Raw genomic sequence first — 22764 nt, 5'->3', positions numbered from 1 at the left:
GTTACTTCTCTATGACTATAAGAAGAAAAAAGCAACTTATTTGGTAGTAACCAAACACCTAGATTGTAAGTTACTCAGAATAAGATACTTATGCCAAAAATAGCTTTGACTCCTAAGGGCGCGTTTGGCCCACGGAATTATACGGGATTAGGAGGGATAGTATCGTAATATTCCTCCCACCCCTTTTCACTACATGTTTGGGTGGGTAGATATCCGTCTATCCAGCAGGTCGAGGAGGGGATTTCAGGCAAAATGGAGGGATTACGAAATCCCTCTTGGAGACAACGCCCGACTTGCTGCCAGCTTCGAGCCCATCCCACAGGACTTCCTCCTTCCATTGTATGGATGGACGGGATGGGAGGATTCAGGTCGAGGTGGCCGATCACGATGGCTGGAGTGGAAATCTTAGTGCAAAATCAGGGTTTATTTATAGAGACGTACTCAGCCCTTGTGGTTGTCCTCGGAGGCGCTTCGGTGGAGACAAGGTGAGTAACAACATTTATGCCAAACCCTAATCCAGCCAAGGTACGTCTCATTCTTCTCTGATTGAAGCAACATCGTCTGAGATATGGTTTTCTTGGATCTGAAATCTTCCTCTGATTTTTGGTGCGATGCTTTCCTAGAATCGGTTTTTGTGGAATTTTTGTTAGAAATGGGGGGTTTCCTTCCTACATGTTCTGATTGGTAGTTTAATTGATTTTCAGGACTGTATGTATTTTATATATATATATTTTTTATGTTTACACTTTTTTAGATTTTGATTTTCTTGTGTTTTTCTGGTAATTTCAATTTTTCTGCTTCTTTTTGTGGTCTGTACGAAGAAATAAAGCTTAATATGATGTAAAAATGGATACCCAGATAGGGTTTTGATGGGTTTCTAGCAATGCTTGGATTTCATGATGTCTACACTTCTTTGACTTTTGATTTACAAGTGGATACTAGTTGTAATTTTAGTTTTTAGTTTTTTTTTTTTTTTTTGGTACTGAGTTCTTGAACTTTGAATGATTAGTTTCTTGAATTTTAATAATATTATTATTATTTTTTAAAAATATCTACTCTTCTTTAAATCTTGATCTTCGTGTGTGTTTTTCTAGTAATTTTAGTTTTTCTGCTTCTTTTTGGGGTCTGTACGAAGAATCTAAGCTTAATATGAAGAAAAAACAGCTATCCAGATGGGGTTTTGGATTGGTTTCTAGCAACGCTTGGATTTCATGATGCCTGTACTTCTTTAACTTTTGATTTACAAGTGGACACTGGTTGTAACTTTAATATTTTTTCTACGTTTTTTTTTCCTTGTTTGGTATTGAGTTCTTGAACTTGAAATGATTAGTTTCTTGGATTTTATTTATTGGTTTCGTGGATTTTTCGGTGTCTACTCTTCTTTTGATTTTTGATCTTCATGTTCGTTTTTCTGGTAATTTCAGATTTTCTGCTTCTTTTTGTGGTCTGTATGAAGAAATTCAGCTTAATATGTTGCAAAAACACATACCCAGATGGGGTTTTGATTGGTTTCTAGAAATGCTTGGATTTCATGATGCATGCACTTCTTTAGCTTTTGATTTACAAGTGGATAGTGGTTGTAATTTTAGTATTTTTTTCTGCCTTTTCTTTTCCTTGATCGCTTGGTATTGAGTTCTTGAACTTGAAATACTGCAAAAACAAACACCCATGTAGTGTCTAATAACAATAAACATTAATCCCAATAATCATATGCATTAGTCTTTTTAAGGATGTTCATTTCGAATATTAACTATTTTAGTGTGTTCTGTCTTTTGGTTCATTACATGTTTTGTAAACTCTCTCTGTTCCTACCATCATTCCAACTAACTGTGCCATTTCTTGGCATCATATAATTCCCACATCCCATTTTTGTTCTCATGTTGCTGCCTCATGTTCTGCTCCTTTTCTTGAAAATTGTTTTCTGTAAAAAAGGACTGACAGAAACTATAGACTGTGTCATTTTCCTTCATTGTGATATATTTTACTTAAATACACTCCTTTCATACATTTGGCAGATCATTTTAGGATACAATTTAAAAAATAAATCAGACCCAACTCTTTTGGTAGACCACACCACGGAAAATAGTTTTGATTAAATAGACATCATTAAAAACTTCTTGAGAACCATCTGACTGTTTATTTGCCAATCCAACCTATTGATAAGGTGAAAAGGACATGGATGAAAAAAGTAAACAAATATTAGAAACTCTATATCTTCTGTGGGCTATAAGAACTTTTTAATAGTCAGTCACCACTAACTCCCATGGTATATTCTACTTAAGATTTAGATCGGCTTAGCTTTTGAGTTTGTGCTCTAAAATGAGATGCCAAAACAGATGTATAACATAAATTTAAGGAACACACATTTACAGTGAGCCCCACAGGGTGTGGATTGAGTAATTCCCTGGACAGGAGGTCTGAAAGGGGCTTTGTATGGCCTAATGAAATTTTTTGTTTGATCCATCCTATCCATCTATTTTATAAATCATTTTATGGCAAAAGAGCAAAAGAGAAATAAATTAAATATTCTCCTGTGTTACACGACAGGAAGCAATAGGTTTGAAAGCTTAGTGTTGAAAACTCTTCAAAAGGTATATAAGTTTTGTATTAAGCTAATTTTTATATTTTTAGATTTTTTTTTTCTTGAGTTTCAGTACTGACTCTGAAACTGTTTCATTTCCTATATTTTATATAGCATCGTCACTGAAGCCTGTATAGTGTAACTTCTATTAATTTGAATCCTAATCTACTTGATGGTTTTTCATGTTATATGTTAACTGTGTTCAGTCTATTATGTAAACTACCCCTTGTAAATGGTTCATTTCCATCTCCATATATTTGATTCTTCTTGGGCCATGAGCTTGTTGGCATGGAATGTCATTGCCCTCGCGTAAACCAAATAAACATCTGCTGATGTCCTACATGTTCATGCTTCAACTGTGACATTTCAATGTATATCCTTGAAGGATGTTCATTTTATTTTTCTATATCTGCGTACTAGTAGTGGATAATTTCGTATTTCTCTGTCATTTCCTTTATTCTTTTTAAGGATGTTCATTTCCAATATTAACTGCAATTAGTACATTCTGTAAATTGCTTCATTACATGTTTTGAAAAATCTCTCTATTCCTACTTTCATCTCCTTCTAACTGTGCCATTTCTAGGCATCATATAATTTTTATTAACTTATGTTCTCATGTTACTGCCTCATGTTATACTCCATTGCTTAAATAGTGTTTTATGTATAAAAGAACTAACAGTATCTTATAGAGTTTGTCATTTTCCAACCACATCTAACTGGTTCACTTCCAACTCTAGTGTTTTATATAGCATGGTCATTAAAGTCTGTATAATCTAATTTATATTAATTTGGATCCCATTTTACTTGTATCAATATAGGATTTTCAATTTATAGGATCTCCTTTACAATATCAATGCAGACTTTGAATCTGATGTATATTTAATACAAGCATCTTCTGTTAACTTATGTTTTCATGTTTACTGCCTCATGTTCTGGATAATTGATTATGTACTACAATCTGTAATGTCTGAAGAAATAGGATTTTGCTTGGTTTTCAGTACAGGCTCTGAAACTGTTTGAGTTTCTTCATGTTTTATATAACACTCTTATTTTCTTATATGTTGGAATTTCTGTAAACTCGGATCATAATCTATTTTCACAGATTGCATGTTCTTTGTTAACCATGAGCAGTATTTACTGGGCAGTCTGTAAACTGGTCTTGAACCATTGGAGTTGGGCAGTCTGTAAACTAGTCCTGAACCATTGGAATTGGGCAGTCTGCTTGACTGTCAATCATCTGGGGATTGTTCATCCTATATTTTCACTTACAAGGATTTTTCCTTGTATCATTTTCGGGTATTGTGAGAACTAAGATTTTTACATTTACAGTTCTATGTAGTACTGTCCTTTCCATGTATATTGTAAATTTTGTAAACTTAGATCCTAATCTACTTGCTTTAATTCATGTGATTTGTTAACCGTGAACAGTCCATTCCATAAGTTGGTCTTGAACAATTTTCTTATTTATGTGTCATTTCGTTTATTCTAGGTAACTGTTTCATGTTCATGCCTCATCTAACTAGTTCATTTCCATCTCTGTGTTTCATGCTGATCTCCTTTGTGTTCATGCTTCAAGTGTGACATTTCTATGTATATCCCTCTAAGATTTTCTTTAAAGTAATGAAAGACATTTTCTTTTTCAACTGATATTCTAGTTCTGAAAAAAATACAACTTTGAGGATAATTTATAGTTTTTCTTATTTAGTGTAACTGTGTCATTAGGATATTTTAATGTGATGAGATAACAATATTCAATATCCAAATTCTATGGTTCCATTCATAATAAACCGATGTAATTCATCAAGTTCAGCCTACTGGATTTATTACTGTGGTTCTCAGGAATTTATTCTTCATAGGCAACGTTTAGTGGAATTTTGGATATATGTGCTTGCATCTACCTTTGTACTAATAATTGAATTGTTTTTATTTCCATTCAATACTATCACTTTCCCAAACACGTCGTAATTTCATATATGTTTTAGTGAAATGTCTAAATATATGTTGCATATATACCATTTTTATTTATCATAAGTATTTGGAGTTCTGATGTTTATATATTTGTTAGAATTAAACTCTGGTATAAAAAAATGACGTAGTTATATGTATCCATCTCTAAGTCATGTTTATCCCTCAAGATATCACACATTTAAATTGATTTTATTAGATAATCCTCATGGTAAGATTATCAGTTTGGGAAGTAGATTAAGCTAGTGATTTAGGATTTATATTAAAAACACACTTCTATATACACGTGTAGGTGAACAATTAGTGATGGATAATGATAATGACGAATAAATGGAAATGTCTGTAGTCATTCAAGTGATGAAAGCTTATGTAGCAGCTGTTGGAGAATATTGTCGTGTATACATGTTCAAACAACCAGTATGACATGGGGAGGATGAGCGGGTGAGGTTCATCAACTCTATCATTCGGGTGACAGACGGGGATTGTGTAACTCAACTCAGGATGACTCGAGATGTCTTTTTTTTAATTACGTACTAAATTACGCGAGAAGACACATCTGTGCGATACTCATAATATAAGTATAGAAGAACAGTTAGTTATTTTCTTCCACACCGTGGGCCATAATGTTTGCAATCGGGTAATAGGACACAGATTTATTCGATCAGGTGAAACCATTAGCCACCACTTTCATCATGTATTAGATGTCATTGTATCATTGTACCCCGAGTTTGTTAAACAGCTAGGATCAGAAACACCCTCCGAGATCCAAATAAATATAAATTGGGCTTCACACTTTTAGGTATTATTTTGATTGATAGCCAATGTATATTTATATTGTTATTTACAAACTTCTATTAACAAGTCCGTCCCTAAACGAAATTTAATGAAATGCATTCAGGATTGTGTTAGTGCAATTGACGGGACACACATACCTGCTCACATCCAAGCAGCGGATCATGCGAGCTTTTGCAATCGGAAAGGGTTCCTTTCTCAAAATGTACTTGCGGCATATTTACTTAATATGAATTTTTTATGAGTGTTAGCCGGTTGGGTAGGAAAATATTATGTTGTCGACGCTGGATACGCTCATTCACCCAATTTTATGGCTTCAAACTTGGGCATTTGATATCACTTATAGGAGTATCGAACGGGGAGAGCGCTTACGAACATGAAGGAGCTGTTTAATTACTGACATGCATAATTACACAATGCAATCAAGCGTTGTTTTGGTGTTATGAAAGACAGATTTTCCATATTGAAGACGGACATGCAGTATGAATTCCACACACAAGTAAAAATTGTGATAGCCTGCTGTGTGTTACATAATTTTATACGAACTAGATATGAGTCTCATCAAGATATACATAACGCTGGTATATCTATGGTCGATGTGGAGAGTAACCCAACACCGCATGAAGTATTAACGAATGATGAGAGATTATGGTTGTTGCGAGTTACTCAGCGAGAAAAGGATGCTTGGATTCGAATGTGCGATAATATTGCAACTCGAATGTGGACAAATGCGCATCAGAATAGTAGGAGTAGATAGTCAAATTATTTTAGTTATTTATACAATCTTTCATACGAATTAGACACTATTTAGTTGCTCGTAATATTAAGTACTTGTCAATGGAATTATGGTTTTTCAAAAATTGAAATATAATTTCAAATAAGTATGTCCAATTTCTGATCCTTCATACTATCGTTATGTAAATTCTAACCTCGTGGGTTGACATTAGCTAAACTTCATCTATACTTGACACATGTTGCATGCGTAGGTGGAATGACAAACTTCTGGTCTAATGATACATCGATACTAATGCAATTACTGGTTAAAACACCAGTGGTGCCAACTCGATGTTCTTTACATGAAAAGACAGTGAAATCCCTCGCCGAACCTCTGTCCCGAGCACCAAAAATTAAATGGACTAGAGATACGGATCAAGTTCTATTCGATACGTTGCTCGAACAGGTTACATTGAGACGTAAAGTTGACAATGGTTTTAAGAGGGAAGCCTACCAAGCAGCTGCTGAAGAGGTGGTGAAGCATACAAGCATAGTTGGGAATTGGCAGAACGTGCAGAACCGGCCGAGGTATTATAAGAGAGAATATAATGCCGTGAAGGACATGTTGGCAGCTAGCAGGTTTAGATGGGATAATGTGTGAAAGGTGGTTACGGCTCCTGATGAAGTTTGAGAATAATACCTTAGGGTAAGATTTATCAAAGGAAAGTCTATAAAACAATTTCAACTTGTATTATGGTTTAATGAACCTTAAATAATATCTAATTTTTGCTTACTTACAACTGCCTTTTATGGCTGCAGTCTCACCCGTGCGTTGAAAGACTCCGCGGCAAAAAAATCGATAGAATGGACGACTTTGCGGTTATTGTCGGATCCGATCAGGCCACAAGATGTTATGTGTAAGGAGGTAAGAGTATGTCTGCATCATCCTCTTGGATACAACGAGATCTCAATGAGACCTAGAGAGACCTCGAAGATGATTTTGATGATACCTTTGACTTCTCAGAGGATAACGTAGCAGACTCGACAATGACCAATTAATTTTCATTAGACGCTCCTTCGATGGAAAATCGTGTGTCCTTCAGCACTCGTACTTCCGATTCTGATGGTAGCCGAAGTGGGACCACATCAAAGAAACGTATGCGGCCTCCTCATCCTTATGATGTACTCGGCATCTCTCTTAAGATTGTTGCAGAGACTATGCGTGATTTTGGCCTAAGCAAAGAGGTGAATTATACTAGCAAAGTATTTGATGTCCTCGAAGAGGTGCAAGGGTCGACCAACTCATAATTTATCGAAGTTGGTCAGCTATTGAGTAGGGACGAGAAGCTGACATCATTCTTTGTTAGTCTTCAATCTAAGCGCTGCGTCGAGTGGTTAAAGAAAACACTCCGCGATAAGTTTGGGGATGTAGGTGTTGGGTCCATTTGACAGAGGTTGGTCCTTGTTTCTTTTGATCTGTTTCTTTGTAGACATGTAATAACTTTTTTACACTGATTCTGGGTTTTTTTTTTTTTTTTTGGGGATTGATATATTCGGTATATAGTGTATACCAAAGTGAATGATGTGGCAATGAATACTTTTGGTTATGTAATATCTTTAATAGATGTAATTACATGCTTGCTGTATGCACGCTAAGACAGATAGGACCACACACTTCGATTGGAGAAAGGGTATATACTCACAACTTTTAAAATATATTTGATCACAGACACTACTTTTTTTTTGTCGATTGGATATGCCTCGTAATTTTTAAACGCGTTTCTATTCAAATACATTGGTATACATTCCGATAATAGACATGTCAATGCAGATGGATAAAGAAAAGTACTACGTTGCACCTATTTATACTGATATGCCATTCGTTCCAAAATTTGATTTTATTTTTGAAGTTGTGGGGGATTTTTGTGTTTTTTAGAATAAAAATAAATTTCAAAAATAAAAGTTATTTTTAAAAAGTAAATAAATATATTAATTATTTAAATTTTCCATAAATAGTGTGTATAGCCAATCGGTAAGAGAATGAGTTTTTGCTTATGCAAACAAGGTTCAAATCTCCTCAAAGATGGTGTCCATACACGCACGCGGGGTGTGGGCTGTAGGGTTGCTTGGGCATTTTCCACATGTCGCTTATGTCGATACAATTTTTACTGTTGGATAACTGTTTATCTCTGAATGGGTACAGAAATAACCGGATAAAGAGTCATGTCCTTTCATGAAAGGCTATTGTTTGCTGTGAATGGGTATGAATTTCTTGAAGAGACACATTAACATCTCTTCAGAAAGAAATCTATAACTTTTCAATTGATATAAATCCTGGATACTATAATCCAGAAGTAAACACTCTTAATTCTTAAGATTATATCATCTTCTAAGCAATTACTCTCGATCTGACTTCTTGCTAAGTTTTTTCTGAACGTCTTAAAGGCATATCGGTGTCAAAAGTAGAGATCTTTTCAACACTTAAATATGCAAATTTTCATGTTAAAATTTGGATTGAGATTTCATTGTATCTTGAAGACAATTTGTAGATTACTTTCGTTTGCATTTGCTGGAACTTCGAGAAAAGGGGTACTAAATCTGTCTTGAGAAATTGACTATTCAAATCGAGCCTTGAACTCGATAGATCTGATCGTCTTGTTATCTTATTCTTCTATCCTCCGTTGTGTACAAGAAACACTTAAATTTTCTAACATACAGCGGAAGTAGATATCGAGCTTTCAAGAATTGGAAGGAAGTTGCTGCATGTTGGGACAGTTACTTCGGTAATACCAGTGCACAGTTGGGACTTGGACGAGGATCTCATGCGGGATATATTGCCGCATATTCTGATGAGTTTGACATCCATCATTCGTTAATTTTGTCTATCCAACAGACGACCCAGGCTATGGTTTTTAGGGCTACGTCGACTGATGATCCCACTCCGTCTTTTGGAGAGAGATTATGTGCATTTCTGATTGTCGTCCTGGTTCTTTTCTTTGCGTTGTTTATTATTTTTAAATTCTAGGTATTAGTGGTTGTGTACCTGATTGAAGAATGCTTATTTTGAACTGTTTCTTTATGGTGGTTGATTTGATTACATGGGTATCATTTGGTGTGGTTACTTGTATATCTAGGCCTGCTTCACCTTGACTGTGATTTTATCACCAAGCACTGTCATTTGGTGTGATCCACTGGATATGTGGACCTGCTACACGTGAAAGTTATTTTATTGCACCCAAATCATTTGTGTGGTCCATTGGATATATGGACTACACTCATTTTTAGGATAATGCCATTTACACCGTCTGTCAGTTATATTGGACAGCATGTATACCGTAGTCTTCATTTGGTGTGCCACTTGATTTCTGGACCTGCTATGTGTGAATGTGATTTTAATGCCCCATAATAATAATGGTGTGGTCCACTAGATATCTGGACCACATTCTTTTCTTTTTTTTTGTAAGATGCCAAGTCCTCCTTGCATCGGTTATATTGGACGGCTTGGATACGCGGTTTGCAGTTGGTGTGGTCTATTGGAGACCATTTTTCTATAAAAGGACTGTGTCCAGCGTACCACAAGTAGGACGGGCAGAGATGCTTTCTCCCCATAGATTACTTCAATCCCATGCCACATCCAAATACCTTCACAATCGTAATCCCAGGATATTTCAACCTAACCAAACAGACCATCAGAACTTGTCTGGCCCGAGATATAGCAATACCACGGAACTTAAACCCATCCACTAACATCATCATCATTACCTTAAAAATGGTCCCACCCCTCCTAATCCCCATCAATTAGGCCGGCCAAACACACCCTAAAACTCTTTCATACAGTGTGGCCTGTTGATATTCGATGGCAGGTGTTCATTCACAGCGTTTCCTAAGGTGCGGTCCAGTTGAGCTTTGGTTCTGGTAGGATTTCGTGTTGGATCGTGCTGGACAAAAGAATGGACAGCGTAGATTTCTCACTAGCATCACGTGGGCACCACAGCATGGTGGATCCACTCCCAACAAAATTGTAAAAACAACTAGACATGGTAGATTTGTACGAACATTCTGTGGACTCCACGAATGTTCGACTGATGGACGTTGCTGTTCTCACTGTTAAACGGTGGGGCCCACAAAGCCTGGAGCAAGCTGATATTTGTCTTTTTTTCATATCAACCGGGTCTCAAGTGGCTTGGCTCCGGCAAATTTTAACGGTAGCAGATCGATCTCTACTGCAATCGACGATGCAGACTTGGACATCATAAAACGATGGGCCCACATGAGTTAAGTCAAACTGATATTCAATATCCATTAACCATCATAGGGAGCCCACCTTTGATGTGGACCATCCATCATGTGGGTATCACCTTTGATGTGGGTTGTCCATCATGCGGAGGCTGCCTTGGATATGGACCACTCATCATTAGGACTAACCTTTGATGTGGACAATTCATCATGTGAGGCCCACCTTGATTTAGATCATTCATCATGTTGGGCCCACCATTATTTATTGCCCATCATGTGGAGCCCATCTTTAATGTGGACTGTCCATCATGTGGGCCTCACCTTCAATATGGGTTGCCCACCATGCTGGACTCATCTTAGATGTGAGTCATTCATCATTAGGGGCCGACCTCAGATGTAGACCATCCATCCACTTCAACATGGGCCATCTATCATGTGGGCCCCAGCTTCAATTTCCATTGCCCATAATGTGGAGCCCACCTTTGATGTGGACAATCTATTATGTTGGCCCTGCCTTTGAAGTAGGTCATCTATCATACCAGCCCACTTTATATGTAGGTTATTTATCATCATGGGCTTACTTTTGATGTGGACCATACAATATATGAGCCCACATTGATATGGGGTCATCCATCATGTGGGGCCTATTATTGCTGTGGGCTGTCCATTGTGTGAGCCCTACCTTTGATGTGGACCGTCCATGTGAGCCCTCCTTTGGCATGGACCATGAGAGAGATCCTCGTTAAATATGTACAGTGAGAGAGAGATAAGTAGAAAAGCAATAAGTTAAAAAAGCTAATAAAAGTAAGTTATTAACCACTAAAAAGTGCAAATGCCTTGTTTGGCCGATCAGTTCCATCTGATTTAAAGACGCAACATCTACTCAATTTACTCTCATGTCCATTGGATCCATACACATGCAGGAGACCTGATGATTAGATCTAACTGACAGATGAAAGGTATATAGATGGAAGTGCTCAAGATGAACAGCTGGGATCTTTCACACGTGCTTAAGTGCACTTGGGACTCGGTCCTAAATTCCAAATTCCTTATTTATATTTATGTAGGGTATTTGATACTCTGGTTAAGTATGATGCTCGATACACAGACACTCCACGTGGAATACATTAACTCAAATTAGAGCAACTAAAATGTGGAAATCACTAAAATCAGCTTTTTTGGACAATCATAACATCTGATTCGTGGATACTTGTTTTCAGAAAACCATTTTTTTTTTTTCCACTTGTAACCGTCCAATTGATGTCAACCAATCTTACATTCAGAGGATCAAATGACCATAATTTTTATTTCATGAAAGATCTGAAAATGGATGTATAATTCTAACGGTTTTTTTTTTTTTTTTTTTTTTTAAAAAAAAAATTATTGTTATGGAAATAATGCAAATTCAAGTAATTTTTAAGTGACTGTGTATCATCCATAACACTCTTCCAGAGTATCAGAAAATTTCCGTAATTTTGAAGTGGGGATTGCTAATTTTCAATCGCTCGAGAGTGCACTCACCCGCACGTGGAAACTAGGAAAACGTGTGAAGAATCTGATCCTTTCATAAGGAGACAGCTATTAATTAAGTGCCAAATCATACCTTTAATTTCATGAAATATACCATACATGTAAATATTATATGGACATTAGGTCAATTTCTTTTAACGGTTCATTTATTTTGTATAAGTATGGTCACCATGATGATTCCATCAGAATTTTAATTTATATATGAAATATAAACAGTAATTATTGAATTATTAAAGGACTTGATCATTTACACGTGTTCTCTTTTTCCACGTGTGAGGAGAGTGAACTCCTAAAATACACTCGAGCGAGTTAACTTATAGATAATTACGTAGAAAGGTGCATATTTCAGAGAAATAAAGATTCATCGCATCGACACTGGGACATTTGAACATCCAACTGTTTGATCTGAACCGTCCATTAGGGTTTTCCAATAGTTCATGGTCCCCATGTAAAACTGACAGAAAAGCCTTATAGGTATTAGTTTCTCACTGTGGCATACGAAATGTGAGAGGGACGTGATGGACACTCCAGATTGCAGGATCGACGGTCCATGTTTCACAATTCAACAGAATGCACTACAATTATAGTGCTCCCTCAGAGCACGGGATCATTTCTCGGCATCTTTTTCCGTTTGGCCGTTGCATGCAAAAACCGTTTACCCGCCAAGTCTCGCGAAACGGCTCTGCGCAGTGCGCATCTCCAGCTCACACGTGCCGGGAAAGCTTCGTTGCTTTATATCTCTGTACACGTGGCAAGATCCAGACTGGTTATTACAGTTTGGCACGTGTCAAAAGCATGTAAGCGGCCTTCCTTTTAACGAGGGAAGACTAAGTGTAGTCGCTCGCGTGAGATAGAGAAAGGGGCCTGGGAGCATACCTACCAACTTGGCACACGTGCTCAATATCCGGACCGTCCCATCAGATGGGCCCGTCATGTGGAGACCTCTTGCAAAAGAAGGCCCACTCCATCATAAGATAGGTCAATTTTTTTTGTTGAATACCGATCGTTGGTCTTCTAACCATCTATTTTTTCGATCGTGCGTGGGCCATCTCGTGATCGGACGATCCCAGCGGCATCTTTCGAGGTTGTTACACTTTCCCACGTGCCAAGAACAAGTCAGCAGCGTTCTTTTTTAGCAATAAGGACTAAGTATAGTCGCGCGCGTGGAATAGAGAAAGGGGCTTGGGGGCATTTCGTACTACCACGGCATACGTGATCAATATCCGAACCGTTAATCATATGGGGCCCACAATTTAAATTGATAGATTGAAAATTAGGACCATCTACTGGTAAGATAGGTCAATTTAGTTTGGTGAATATCAACCGCTTGTCTTATAAACCATCTATTTTCTATATAACGCGTGGGCCATGTTGATGGTAAACTATGGGGTGAGAAAGGGTATAGTATTATATTCTTTACCAGATTAGTGGGCCTGATATCATACACGTGTTCTAAATTCTCACGTATGCTCGCAAAGCCTCCCTTTTACCACACGACTCCTTTTTTGAAAATTTTTAATACCGAATTCGTTTTGTCCGTCGAGACTCAGTGGACCATACTATGGACGGTTTCGATCATCGGATCACTCTTCAGGTGGGCCCCAGTGGACGGCGACACAAACTGGAGTATTTAGTCGCGACGGACGGAAAACGAACTCTTTAAAAACAGATCCCCCTCTCCATCTCTTAGCTTTTCGTCTCTCCTGTCCTGCGTCGCGCGTTGTTGAATTTCTCCCGGCAAGCTGCTGGAGGAAGATCACGTGATCGGTCATGTGAGCCTGAGCTGGTGGGACCTGGAGCCATGGCAGCCAGGAAAGCTTCGGAGCCTTTATCCAAGGCCATAGTCGAAGAAGTGTGGAAATGGGGTGGGATGAAACCCACCGGCGTTACCTTGCGATGTATGATGGATTTTGGATCCATACCGACGGAGAAGAGCCTACTGTTATCTGCTCAGTTCCTCCACAAAGAGCTCGCGATTCGGATTGCAAGAAGAGCTATTGAGCTGGAGAACTTGCCGTACGGATTGTCCCAAAAACCCGCTGTCTTGAAGGTGATTTTCTTGCTTTGGATTTGATTCTGGAGATGTGTTTTGGTCTTTGTGGTATTTGGATGGAATTTTGTATGTGGGTTTTGGTTTTAGGGGAGTTTCGTGGTGTTTCTTGAGATGACTCTGGGAACGGATTTTGGCAATGGAGGTGTTTGGCTCGTTCTAAAATATTGGTTTGGATTTGATTCTGGAGATGGGTTTTTGTTTTTTATTATGGCTTTTGGTGAAGATGTTGCATGTAGGTTTCGCTTCTTCTTCTTGTTCTTCTTTTTTTTGGTGTGTTTTGTAGTGTTTCTTGAGTGATTCTGCAAATGGGTTTTGGCTTTGAAGGTGTTTTAGTGGTTCTAACTTGGTTTGGATTTGATTATGGAGATGGGTTTTGGTTTTTAATGGCATTTGGTGGGGATTTTGCCTGTGGGTTTTGGTTCTTTGCGATGTTTTGTCACGATTTCTTCAGCTTTCTTTTGGGTATTTTGGTATATTTTGTTGAATCTGCATTTGAGTTTTGAGTTTCTTTAGAGCATTTCATGGTTTCCTTTTAGTTCGTTTGGTGTTTTTGCATTGATCCTGCAAGTGGGTTTTGTAATTTTGGGGAGTTGTGTTGTCTGTGCAATGCGTATGCATTTTTGGTTCTTGAAGTGATTTGTGGTGACCAATTTGACGTAGTTCTATGCTCGATTATGTTGATGGGTTTTGGTTTATGTGGCATTTGGCATGGATTCTTGAGTGGGTTTTAATTATTATTATTATTATTTTATTTTTATTTTTTGTGTTGATGATTACTCTGGCTTTAGGGGGTGTTTGGCGCATGGCATTGGGAAGGATTAGGTCGGATGGAATTCAAAAACGGCAATTATTACAAATGGCAGGGATTGTCCCCTCTTACTATGGTATAAGCTTAATTCCATGCTATTTTTGTAACATGGTGGTACATCGAATGGATATACCCACCGTCATTTGAAACTATTAAGAATAACACATTTGTGTTATATTCAGACCGTTCATCTGTTTTGTAACCTCATTTTATGGCATGGGCCTAAAAATGAGGCAGATCCAAAACTTATGTGGCCCCAAAGAAGTTTTCAACGGTAGGTATTCAATCCCCGCTGCTTTCTAAGGTGGGGTCCACTTAAGCTTTAGATCTACTTGATTTTTTGGCCCATGCTCTAAAATGATCTCCAAAAATGGGTGGACGGTGTGGATATAGCCTACACATCATGATGGGACCCACACAACTTGCTAACATTAAGTGGAATTAGCACAGGACCCGATGCAATTCCATCTAACCTAATTCCAAGCTTTTCCATTCTTCCCAAACATTGAGTGGAATTGGCACGGGACAAAATGCAATTCCATCCCACCTAATCTTATCTAAACCATGCGCCGGGGGCGCTTGGTGGATGGCATTAGGAAGGATTAGGTGGGATGGGATTCAAAAAACATAATTATTACCCATGGCAGGGATTGTCCCTAACACCATGGTAAGCTTAATTCCATGCTATATTTATAATATGGTGGTACATTGAATGGATATACCCACTATCATTTGTAACTATTGAGAATAACACATATGTGTTATATCCAAACCGTTCATTTGTTTTGTAATCTCGTTTTATGGCATGGGCTTAAAAATGAGGCAGATCCAAAACTTATGTGGCCCCAAAGAAGTTTTCAATGGTAGGTATTCAATCCCCGCTGCTTTCTATGGTGGGGTCCACTTGAGATTTAGATCTACTTGATTTTTTGGCCCATGCTCTAAAATGATCTCGAAAAATGAGTGGATGGTGTGGATATAGCCCACACATCACGGTGGGACCTACACAACTTGCTAACATTGAGTGGAATTGGCACGGGACCCAATGCAATTCCATATAATCTAATTCCAAGCTTTTCCATTCTTCACAAACATTGAGTGGAATTGGCACGGGACCAAACGCAATTCCATCCCACCTAATCCCATCTAATACCATGCGCCAAACACCCCCTTAGGGGTCGCTTGGGAGTGTGAATTAGTGTGAATAGGTAGTGAGTGCTGCATTTGGGAGGAGTGTATTTGATGTGAATGGAATCCAATTCACATCAAATACACCAAATGCACTTTTCTGAAATCACAGCAAAACCATGTGATTTCATTTCATAGGGATTCTTATTATCATCGATTCGCAAGTCAATGTCATCTCTCTCTTCCAAATACAGGCTGCCGAACACAATTTGGTGATTTCCATTACCTGATTCTAGTAGATTCCAATTGCAGGCTGACAAACACAACTGCCGATTTCAATTCACATAGATTTCATGGTAATTGCCAATGTATATCCAATACACATTTATGGTTCTTGTAGTTTTTGTTTTTGTTTTTTTGTTTTTTGTTTTTTTTTGTTTTTTGGTGTGTGTGCACGCGTGTTGATTCTGCCAAGATTCTTAATTGGGTTTTTGCTCTTGCAGTGTTTTGAATATTGTGGAATGTGGCCTTTTTTTTTTCTTTTTTTTTTTTTTCCATTTTATTCAGTGCATTTTGTGGAGATTCGTCATGGAGTTTACATTCTTGATGCATCAATGCTGCCTGCGCTTTTTATTCTGGAATGTTGTGTAGTTTCCAGACATGCATTTTGGTTCTTGCAGTTATTTCTGTTGATTCTTGCTGCGACTTGTAGGTTGGGTTCTTGAAATGCACGTCTCGGTTTTGCAATTTGGACACATAGATTTTCAAAGTATTTTTTATAGTTAAAATTTGATGGGCTTGTTCTACATGGGTTTTGATTCTTGCAGCATTTGTGCTAGAAATGCTTTCCTCACGATTCTGCATATGATTTCTAATTTTGAAAATAGGTTTTAGTCTTTTACGATTATAAATGCTGATTTTAAGTTGCATTTTGATGCAATTAAATTGAATTGCAGTGATCAGTTCTATTTAGGAGGAATTGATTAAATTGCAATGACCTTCTGTATCCATATGAAGGCACTAGGTTTCATATTGCAATTATGGCACTTTCAAGTCGGACTTGAAAGGTGTAGCCTCAATGAATACTGGGAACATCATTAGGTCATGCCTCTTTAACATACTGAATTTTGAAATTCAATTCAATTTTGCATCCGAATATAACCCTAGTGTTGTAGAGATCTTTTAAGTTTTTTTTGTGTATATATATATATATATATATATATATATATATATTGGTAGTTGGAGCATTTAGTGCAATAGCAATCTTCTGGTCATGATTTTGCAGTTTGTAGCTTACCGGCATTAGAAGTCTCAGCGTTTGTACTTTATTAATTGGTTCTTTGGCTGTGTTTTGGAAGTACGATTTTGATTAGATTTGAGGTTTTGATAGGGTGTTCATTCCGCCTTCTCATCTTTTAGGTGCGGGATTGGTATTTGGATTCTTTTCGTGATGTTCGATCCTTTCCTAAAATTAAGGACAAAAATGACGAGTTTGCTTTCACCCAAATGATTAAGATAATCAGAGTGAGACATAAAAATGTGGTGCCTACAATGGCTCTGGGCATTCAGCAGCTGAAGAAAGATTTGAACCCAGAGAAAGAGCCGGAGGAGATTCATCAATTTCTCGATCGTTTTTACATGTCAAGAATTGGGATTCGCATGCTTATAGGTTAGTTCTCCCGTTCTCCTTCCTCTTCTTTGAATTTTCTAATCATTGCAGTAGTCTGTCGTGTCTGGTTTAGCTTCTTTCTTCTTCTTCCTTTTGTTCTTCTACTGTAATAAATTTCTGAGCAAATTCTGGTTAGTACTTCACCGAACTAATCTTATTTTTGATGAAATTCAGGGCAGCATGTGGCTTTGCATGATCCCCATCCCCAACCCGGCTGTGTTGGTCAAATACATTGTCAAATGTCACCCATGCAAGTAGCACTAAATGCCAGTGAGGATGCACGCACTATTTGTATGCGGGAATATGGAAGCGCTCCTGATGTTAAGATTTTCGGGGATCCCAATTTCTCCTTCCCGTAAGTTTTTTGTCTGCATTAGTTGCACATCCCTTTTCCTTTGTTTGCATTAGTCTCCACATCTAATCTTGGTCAATTTCCCATGATGGATCCATATTGAGGACTTTTTAGTAGGCATGTGTTTTTTTTCTTTCACCTTTATTGTAGATTTGCATGTATAGCTGCATTTCTTGAAATTGGTTTAGCTGAAGCATTCCAAATGAAGACGATGATATCATGTAGGAATATTCTGGGTTTGAGCAATTCAAAGAGGGAATTCCTCCTTCAATCAACACATAAGACCTTTCTTTGTCTTGATGGTCAGAGCTTTACAGCTTTGACACAGGGATGGGTTTGAAGCCGGTGATCATCCTCTTGACAAAGAAGGGCTAAGCAACTCTTGTAGAAGTTTTCAGGACTCATTTCCGGCTATCCTCCAAGTGCTCACGTGTTCCCGTGTGTCTAGTGCCGGTGGTAATCCCAAAGAGATAACTCGAATAGAAACATCATTTCGAACCATACTTCTGATCGTTAGTTCCTGTTTTGCTATGATTTATCAGTGTCCAGAGATAACAGACCTGAAATCTGCTGAGTTAGTGGAGAGGTTTTGTTTTTCTTTCTGGAGGAAGGTTTCTTTAGCAGAAGCTGCATTAAGTTGGAGCACTTTTGGGTTTTCAAGGTTGTCAGGATGACAGCCATTGGATGTTTGTCTTCTGGAGCTAGCAGGTAAAAACTAGGGCTGTATACGAACCGAGTTAGCTCGGTTAGCTTGCTCAACTCGACTTGAAAAAGCTCAATTTGACTCAGTTCGAAACTGAGTTCGAGCCGAGCCAAGCTGATTTTTTGAGCTCGAAAAAATTTCGAACCGAGTTCGAGCTTGCCCAAGCTCGACTTGACTTGGATCGAACCCCAACTAGAATCGAACTCGGATCGATCCAGTTCGGTGACTCGGTTACTTTGATATTGATGTTGCTCACCAAGTGTTTGATGAAATGACTCAACGAAGTGTTGGCTGGTGGCAAGGAAGGTATGTATATGAAACAAATATCTTTTTTCTTGATTTTGATGTTGCCTACAAGGTGTTCGAAGAAATACCTGTAAAACTGTTGCTGCTGTTTTACATACAGTGAGCATTTGAAGGTGCAATTCATGTGTTTGTCAAAATGTTGCATAGGCGAACTCGGCTTGAACTGGCTCGAGCTACTGACCGAACCGAGCCGAGCCGAGCTGGCCGGTTAGGCTCGAGGACCAAGCCGAGCCAAGTTCAAGATGGGGCACAGCTTGACTCGGTTCCACTCGTGTGCACCTCTAGTAAAAACTAATAGAGTTTTTGGCACATACCATCCCTCATTTTGCTATATGTAAATTTTATCTATTTTTATTTTTTTTAAAAACCCTCCTTTTCTATTATGGATGTTTGTCTTCTGGAGCTAGTAGTTAAAAACTAATAGAGTTTTTAACACACACCATCCTCCATTTTGCTATATGCAAACAACCTCTCCTTTTCTAGTATTGTTAAATGCACCATCTCCTATTCCATGTATGGTCATAAAACACCTTGTGGTTAACTTTCATTTGAATTGACCATTAAATTTGAGCATTGACCACATGATACGACGCTTTTGTCCTTTGTAGAGACTAGAGAAATATTTGTTTTGGGCGAGATCCAAACTGCTTATTACGTGGGCTCAATCATGGCAACATGATCCAGACCATCCAATGGTATTTCAAATGGTGAATCAAAACCTTCTAAATGCTGTGGATAACCTTTTCGCATTTGCATGGGGGTGAGTGGGAATTTCTGTCATCTCTACTAAGTCAAGGGCAAGAGCGTGTCAAGATGACATTTAATGGTTATTTGATGGTGAGGAAAAGGGATGGGGTTATTTGGTTTATAGCAAAAAAGGGAGGGGTAATATGTCAACAACTCAAACTAATAATAATCACCAAAATAGGATTATATTCAACTAAGACATTGGAGGTAGTAATCCATCTCATCTGCATATGCATGCATCCATTACTGGTCTTTTTTAGAGTGGTGAAACCATCCATGATGTAAATCGTGGATATGTCTCAAATGTGAGAAAAATGCTTCTTTCAGATTTTTATTTTTTTTTGCCCCTCAATATACAGCAAATTTCTTCGAACATGATGCAATATGTTCCTGATGCATATTTATTTATTTATTTATAACAGATATGTTCCTTCACACTTGCATCTTATGGTATTTGAGTTAGTCAAGAACTCTCTACGCGCGGTCCAAGAGCGATTCATGGATTCAGATAAACATGTACCAGATGTTCGAATCATAGTTGCTGATGGCATAGAGGATGTTACAATCAAGGTATGCATATAATGGTAACAAAATTCAGATTGATGGAGAGATGATTCAGATTGGGTAATTAGTTTGTGTTCTCTGGTAATCATTGGTGCTTATATGCTTATTGATTGCTTCTTTTTTTTTTTTTTTTCTTTTTCGTTTTAAAAATTATTTCTGTTTCATCCCAGATCTCAGATGAAGGGGGTGGAATAGCAAGAAGCGGTCTTCGTAAGATTTTTACATATCTCTATAGTACAGCAAAAAACCCGCTCGATGAGCAGTCATACCCTGGAGGAGAAACAGATCTAGTTACAATGGCTGGATTTGGATACGGTATCCCTATAAGCCGCCTCTATGCTCGATATTTTGGAGGCGATCTGCAAATCATCTCTATGGAGGGGTATGGTGAGTGAAATGTTGTATTCTGTCATATTCCAATCTCAAGTCCAAGTTTGAAAGACCTTTACAGCCGTTTGTTCGCACCCTAAAAACAACCATTTGAGGTGTAAACACAGTTTTGATGCAAATGGCAGTTGACATTTGTTTGGATGCACTTTGCAAACCTCCGTGTCATCTTCCACACAACAAAATAGCTGCTAAAACACAAACACGGCAATAACCAGATGGATTGGTTCTAACCAATTCCACTGAAAAAGCAGGCTCAAAACCCCCTTCTTCAGAAATTCCTCTTTGAGGAAATGCGTCCAAATGGGTCCTTACCTGGAAGTAACTCTTACACAGAGATGTAAACAGATTTTGCGATTTAGACAAAGAAAACAAAGCCAGAGCATGTTTTAAATGTTGTCCTGTAGAAGAACTCTTTATGTTTTAGAAATACACAAATGCATGAATAATATACATGTATGTGTTTTGTAATTGTGTGGTTGAAATGTTCTTTCCTTTCAGCACAAATTCTAGCTGGGCGATCTTCTAAAGTTTAAGATGTTTGGTTATGGAGGAAATAGAGGTCTGTTTAAAGAGATGAATGCCTGTCCCCCTACTGAAGATAGTGGCTTACATAAGATTGATTGGTGAAATAGGATCCATAAAGCTCACTGAAAATAGTTGGGATAGGGGTCAATGATCATGATGATGGTGTTGATGATGACATCTTGTGTACAATCCTGCCTGCTAGTCGGCATCTGAACACGTTACGCAAACATATCATTTTGGATGAACTGACTACTCTTTGTTAGCTTGTTTTACGTACACAAATATGTTGCCCAAATGCGTACGCAAGTTCTCGTTTGGCCTTGTTTCATTCATCATCATCTAAGTGTTTTCCCAAGATGAACAGAGTGAGTAATTTGGAGGTGAAATCTATCAATCTGTGGTATACAAAAGAGTGCTTTGCATGTGGGAGACAGAGCTGACTGAAAATAGTTGGGATAGGGGTCAATGATTGTGATGATGGTGTTGATGACGGCATCTTGTTTACAATCCTGCCCTAGTCGGCATCTGAACATGTTACACAAACATATCATTTTGGATGAACCAACTATTCTTTGTTGGCTTTGTTTCACGTACAAAAATATGTCGCCCAAACGTGTAGGCAAGTTCGTGGTTGGCCTTGTTTTATTCATCATCATCTAAGCGTTTTCCCAAGACGAGCGGGGTGAGTAATTTGGAGGTGAAATCTAACAAAAAAAAGTGCTTTGCATGTGTGTATGGAGAGAGAGACCAGGGCCCCCAAAAAAGTTAGCATAATCCAAAAATCTGGTGGGCCATATTAGAGCACGAATGTCTATAACACACACACACACACACACACACACATTGTCCTCACTTTCTCCATGTCCCTTGTTCTGGCTGTTCGGGCCTGCCCGACAATTCCTTAATCAAATGGAAATGCAATGCATCCTGGATTTTGTTATCTTAGGCCAAGATAGGCCAAGATGATTGTTGGAAATTTTCATTTGTTTAATACTATATTGGGTTCGTGGTTTCATGTTATATTCCAACATCCCCACCCTTATTTATTTATTTATTTATTTGTGGTTTCTCTGCAGGAACTGATGCATACCTTCATTTGTCTCGATTGGGTGATTCCCAAGAAGCACTGCCATGATTCAAATCCTTTGTAGCAATCAGAGCTTTACTCATTGAGTGAGCATACAGGGAAGTTGATGTTGTTGCTGATAAGAAATTCATAAAATGTTCATTCTTTGGATAAGGCGGTCTAGCATTTGTTCATTCTTTTTTGCTGATTTAAAAGGTATACAAATGTTATGATTCATAGGAAGAAAAAAAAAATGTTATATAGAATGCTTCTTCATGCATGTTAGAGCTTGTGCTGAAATATTTGTCTGAGGATTTACAAGGTATTCATGTTATGATTCATAGGAAGAAAAAAAATGTTATGTAGAATGCTTCTTCATGCATGTTAGAGCTTGTGCTGAAATATTTGTCGATGCGATTCTTGCACGTATGTGAAACTGTGTGCAAATGCTCGCATTGGCGGCTATGTTACCTGAGGACCTTAACACAATCACCATGCCCCTAAAACCATTATAAATGGGGAAGTAAGCTGATCATTTTGTCGAAGGCAAGTAATTCTAAAACTTGGCTGAGTCAACTCGACTGCTGAGATTTCGAGCCAAGTCACTGGGAAACTCAGAACTGAACTCATTTCAC

General features: G+C 38.1%; 1 protein-coding gene and 1 long non-coding RNA gene across 4 annotated transcripts; both read left to right on the top strand.

Annotated features, from left to right (window-relative positions):
* Positions 1–265: 265 nt before the first annotated feature.
* On the top strand, positions 266–9157 carry LOC131231796 (uncharacterized). Its single transcript, XR_009164532.1, has 2 exons — positions 266–3877; positions 8771–9157. It is a non-coding gene; the product is annotated as an uncharacterized LOC131231796 (long non-coding RNA).
* Positions 9158–13527: 4370 nt separating this feature from the next.
* LOC131231372 (pyruvate dehydrogenase (acetyl-transferring) kinase, mitochondrial-like) lies at positions 13528–22511 on the top strand. Of its 3 annotated transcripts, none has more exons than XM_058227538.1 (6): positions 13528–13868; positions 17323–17476; positions 17651–17831; positions 20007–20154; positions 20319–20535; positions 22140–22511. In XM_058227538.1, the coding sequence occupies exons 1-6, from the start codon at positions 13620–13622 to the stop codon at positions 22196–22198; spliced, it is 1008 nt and encodes a 335-aa protein (XP_058083521.1). In that variant the 5' UTR covers positions 13528–13619; the 3' UTR covers positions 22199–22511. The 3 variants fall into 3 exon arrangements, with proteins under 3 accessions (XP_058083521.1, XP_058083520.1, XP_058083519.1); XM_058227537.1 differs by having other exon boundaries at positions 17227–17476; positions 20319–20530; XM_058227536.1 differs by having other exon boundaries at positions 17227–17476.
* The last annotated feature ends 253 nt before the right edge of the window (positions 22512–22764 follow it).

The sequence above is a fragment of the Magnolia sinica genome, chromosome 17, assembly GCF_029962835.1.
Source record: "Magnolia sinica isolate HGM2019 chromosome 17, MsV1, whole genome shotgun sequence".
In the NCBI taxonomy this organism is placed as follows: Eukaryota; Viridiplantae; Streptophyta; class Magnoliopsida; order Magnoliales; family Magnoliaceae; genus Magnolia; species Magnolia sinica.
The sequence above is the reverse complement of the archived record's forward strand: the minus strand, read 5'-3'. Positions and strand labels throughout refer to the sequence as shown.